The 4,702-nt window shown below is 39.0% G+C and overlaps 1 protein-coding gene across 1 annotated transcript; it reads left to right on the plus strand.

Annotated features, from left to right (window-relative positions):
* Window positions 1-1,416: 1,416 nt before the first annotated feature.
* On the plus strand, window positions 1,417-4,236 carry LOC103723550 (uncharacterized). Its single transcript, XM_088724353.2, has 6 exons — window positions 1,417-1,437; window positions 1,551-1,700; window positions 1,801-1,957; window positions 2,068-2,216; window positions 2,307-2,342; window positions 3,247-4,236. The coding sequence occupies exons 1-6, from the start codon at window positions 1,417-1,419 to the stop codon at window positions 4,066-4,068; spliced, it is 1,335 nt and encodes a 444-aa protein (XP_088580479.2). The 3' UTR covers window positions 4,069-4,236.
* The last annotated feature ends 466 nt before the right edge of the window (window positions 4,237-4,702 follow it).

Here is a 4,702-nt window from a genome sequence, read left to right on the forward strand (position 1 = left end):
GTATGACCACCACCTCTCATGTATTCAGTTTTTTAACCCAAATTATTTTGTCCTTCTGCTATTTGTTTTTTAAGACAGACAATAGAAATGAAATAAGACTGCTGAGATGCTGCCTCATATTTGAATACCATAGCAACAAACTTGAAAAGCAGCTAAGTGTAACACTGCAAGACACCTGAACAATCTCCATGCACGTTTTTGTAAGTCATGCATGACATGGGATGAATTTTGTTCATTTAAATATGCCTTCTTGTAGAACTTTCTTTCTCACAAAGATCATAAACCACGGTATGCAGTCTCGATGCAAGGTTCCGTACTGATGCCATCCTATTATTGTGTCTGTAGATGCCCGGTACGGGGGCCGCTTCAGCATACCAAGTGTCGGTATGTCCCCCATGCCATGTACCGGTACTAAGCCAATATGGTACGGTATGCCCCATACGGTTCAGTCAAGTACGGTATGGTGTACCTTGTCACAAACTTTTACCAGCAGCTTCATCATAGTCCATCAAAGCAATTTATCCACTCAATTACTTATTAGTGTTCTGTTATATAGGAATTAAGCAACCTTGTCACTTCGCTTGATCTCTGCTTCTGCTCTGGATAATCATCAATAAGATATGCAACATGTGAATCTGGTTCTTCCTTTCAACTTCATCACAGTTGTCCGAGCACTTGACTAGGTAGTAAATTGCCTTTGTAACAATGATCCATTCCCCTCCCATTCTCACCCTCCATGCCCTGCCGACATGAAAGAAAAGAAAAGAAAAAGGAAAGGAAAAGGGAAGAAAAGAAAGAAAGCTTGATGTCAGATAATGTACTCAATCAGCAATCAGGGCATCAGTTGCATGTGCCTATTCTTCCACATGATTTAAGCTGCCTATGCATTTGTGTCAAGAATCATACCTGAGGTGCATTTGCCTAGATTTAGATTAACCTTACTAATTAAATTAAGATTTTACTAAATTCTATCCTAGTGAAATCTTTGGGTATTCCTAAGAACTCCATCTGCATGTTGTTTTCACCATAAAGCCTTCGACCAAGTTCATTAATTTATTTTTTTTAACTAGTTGGAGCATTAATAACATTTAAGCATACCTTGACCATAAATTAGATTTATCACAGTAACTTGCATATGTGGTTTTCTTAAGCTTCACTAATACTTGCTCGAAAATATTTCTAGAGATAATTAGACTATGAATTTTTCAGTTTGTGATTAGACTTGTGCATCATGAAGCTTGATATATGTGATCTTGTATTGTTTGGTGCAATGATTCTTGAGCCTATCCTTGTCTCCCCTCCCCCCAACCGCCACCCTCGGAAAAAAAGGAAAAGAAAAAAAAAAGAAAAATGCTATATGTGTGACTCTCCATTGAGTTCCATTGAAGAAGTGAAGAAAGCTTCATAATCTACTATATGTGGTGGTATGATTACAAGGTCTTGAATCTGAATGGTATTTTATTGATGACTTCTGGAGTAGAATGATAAATGCCATTTTTAGAATATTGCTATAGTCTTCTAATATGAGAGATGCTCATTTATTATTGTAGGTTAATATTTGGGTAGAGAGAAGAGTTTTTGGATCTCGTGGTCAAGACCTTAAAGACTTTATTCTTGGAAATGAACCTTCACCTGCATTGGAATTGAACAAAAATTATTCTTGTAGTTCTGCTGGAATTGTAAGAAGAGACTCTCAGACTGTAAAAGCCCCATTCATTTTCTTGATCCTAACTTTTTTAAAAACAAATATCTATGACGAAATAAGGGAACTGATTGAATTAACAATTCTCTTAAATCCAGAAATTATCTGTTGGAGGCAAAGAAGAAAAGATTTTATCTGCCTTTCGTATTGTTATCAGTGAAAAACCTAAAGAGGATGTGGACATGAACAAGTGCATGAATGCTGTTCGGCATGTCTGGGAATTGGAAAAGAAAATTAAATATGCCTGCAGTCGAGGTGATCTAAAAATATTTTAGCCATTATAGAAAACAGTTTCTCTTTTACAAGTTCTGCCATTCCTCGTAATCCTTCATCATATACTGCATGGCATTTCTCAATATTTCTAGTTTTGGTAGGGGACCCTCGGAAGGAGACCTTAGCAAATGAGTTACAGAAGCATGAGATCACTTTAACCAAGTGCCTTGAGAAGCTCATATCAGTTGAGGCAAACAGAGCAGCCCTTGTTTCTCAGTTAAAAGCAGCACTGGAGGAACAGGTTTGATTTTTGTAGTTTGTAATTGCTAGTAACCACACTTGACTTAGATATGCATGGAGTTCTGCGTACTCACTTATCGAAGTTATTCAGGAATCTACTCTGGAGAATGTTCGCACTCAGATACAGGTTTGTAATTTGGTTTCCAAGCTTGTTCTCTCTAAACATGATGTCTTCTTTAATGTGTAAATCATCTAATGCTTGTCTTGGATCTCCAAATTGTTAGACTTAGCATCTTCTTAGGACCTCTTTCTAGTGAAACTTTAACCAAACTTAAATGGTTCACGATCAAGTTAGGACACTGGTCCTGGTTACATATATAAGGAGACAAATCCTATTAGAACTAAGACTGTGATGGAAGGTCCAACAACAGCTATAGATACAGCGCTCTGGTATTTCTCTACATATGAAAAACAAGCATTAGGTTGACATCCATCAATCTTCTTATTGAAGTCGGAGAGTGCGAGAGAGAAGACCGGTACATCTTTGGTAGGCTGTACTTCTATTTCAGCCACTTTTCAGGAGTGTCGTGACAAGGTAGAGTTGTCAGTCATGCACTAGGTGTGATCTCTAACCCGTAGGCTTATGACTTTGCATGGTTGACCAATCAACAATCTTGTGCATATCTATATTTCCATATATATTACAGGAATACTTACACCATTGGAGCAAGCTTGGGGTACAATGCTTGCTAGGGCAATCTCATATGACAAGAAATTGTTTGTCACCCTTGTATTCTGAATTTTAGGAAACTGGCATAGTGACATCTCTTTGGGACATAGCAGAGTATCAATCTATTAAAATTCATTACAAATATCATTTTAGGTTAGTGACAACAGTCTAGTTAATGTTAGCATGAAAATTTGTGAATTAGATGACTAAATCTCCTATATGCAAGATAAAGCTCTCCTCTTGACTCACGATACAGTTTTCGGTTAACAGGGACTGACAAATACAATTACATTTGGTATACTCCGACAATCGTGATGATTTTGAGTTTTGTTCGATCTAACAAATACATTCTAAATGGCAGGTGGCCCAAGGAACGCTGGAGGAAGCTGAGGACATGCAAAGGCAGGTTCATGATGAACCAGTTGTGATGTCAGCAAAGCTGCCACCTTCAGCAGAACCTCCAAAACCAAACTCAAATTATCCTGCACTTCAACCACAGAATAAGGGTACTGCTGCAATTGCTGCTGAGGTAGCCAACAAGTTTGCTGCTTCTACTCGTTCCCTGAAGATAAAGACCTCTGTCCTCTCCGCATTTGTTGCAGAAGAAGCGGAGAGTGCTTATCTTGTTAGATCAGCTGATTCAATTAACTCTGAACCACCAGCTAAGAAGATGAAATTGGAGAATCCCATGCCAGTTTCCAATCCCAGTGCCACTGCGACAGCCTTTATGCCTGTTCCACAAATGGCTATTTCAGCACCACATCCACCTCAAACTGTTCTAGTGCAGCAAACTCCTATACAAAACCAAACAATGTCATTCCAGCCCCAATTCAATCTCTATCAAAGTTCCACAATGCAGTACCTACAACCATCTGAAGGAGTGATGACTGGACTGCTGGACTCTTACAATGCCCTACCTCCACCACCGTCGCCTCCGCCTCAGATGATGAACCTGACAATGCCTGTGTCTTTGACACATCAGCAGCAGCAGCCCGTAGCTTTGTTCCAACAGCCGCCGCCGCCGCCTATGTACCAGCCGCTGCCAATAAATCGACAGCCAACTAACCAGCCTGTGTCAATAAATCAGCAGCCAGCACAGTCCAGCATTCGAAAACCAATGGCACCTAGTTATCGGCCACTGCTGCCACCCAGAATGGCATTTTACAATCCTCAAACCCAGTAACAGGATGTTGTTTCTCTTTTTCTAGCTCACAGTTTTCACTCATTATAGCTTACAGAGTTTTTACTCATTATAGGTGAACTTATTATAGCTGGGAATTTTAAATATGGCATCTTTATACAACATTGAGCTGTGGAAAAATGAATTGTTGTTCTTGTATTAATTTGTACTGGTATAATATTAGGTGGCATGTGTAGGATGCTGGCTGCTTTTCTGTGTCTGAATCAGAATTCAGGGTGGATGAGATTCCTGTTTTTTAGTACTGGACTGCATGGACTCCTATGAACTGATATTTAGGGCATCCCTCATATTGAAGTGTTGGTACGGAAAATGACATCGTACTAATAGAATATTGGTACTGAAAATCTTGTTGGCTGCATTTGGTTGCGGAATAAATTTTGGAAAGAATATCTCATGTATTCTTAGAGGGATACGCCTACTCCATGGAATAGAAGCTATTTGGTATTTGGTTGATGGTTGGAGGAACAGGAGAAGTAGATAAGCGAGCACAATGGATTTTGAGATGCTTTAAATTTTGTCACAAAGGATGAAACTACCTTCCCACTTTTTTATGTATATATCGAGTGGATAAGGGCAAAAGGTAATTGAAGGAGATAAATTTCTCTTATTTTGTGGT

Source organism: Phoenix dactylifera, chromosome 7 (assembly GCF_051530095.1).
Source record: "Phoenix dactylifera cultivar Ajwa chromosome 7, Ajwa_hap1_PhDact_Kaust_v1.1, whole genome shotgun sequence".
In the NCBI taxonomy this organism is placed as follows: domain Eukaryota; kingdom Viridiplantae; phylum Streptophyta; class Magnoliopsida; order Arecales; family Arecaceae; genus Phoenix; species Phoenix dactylifera.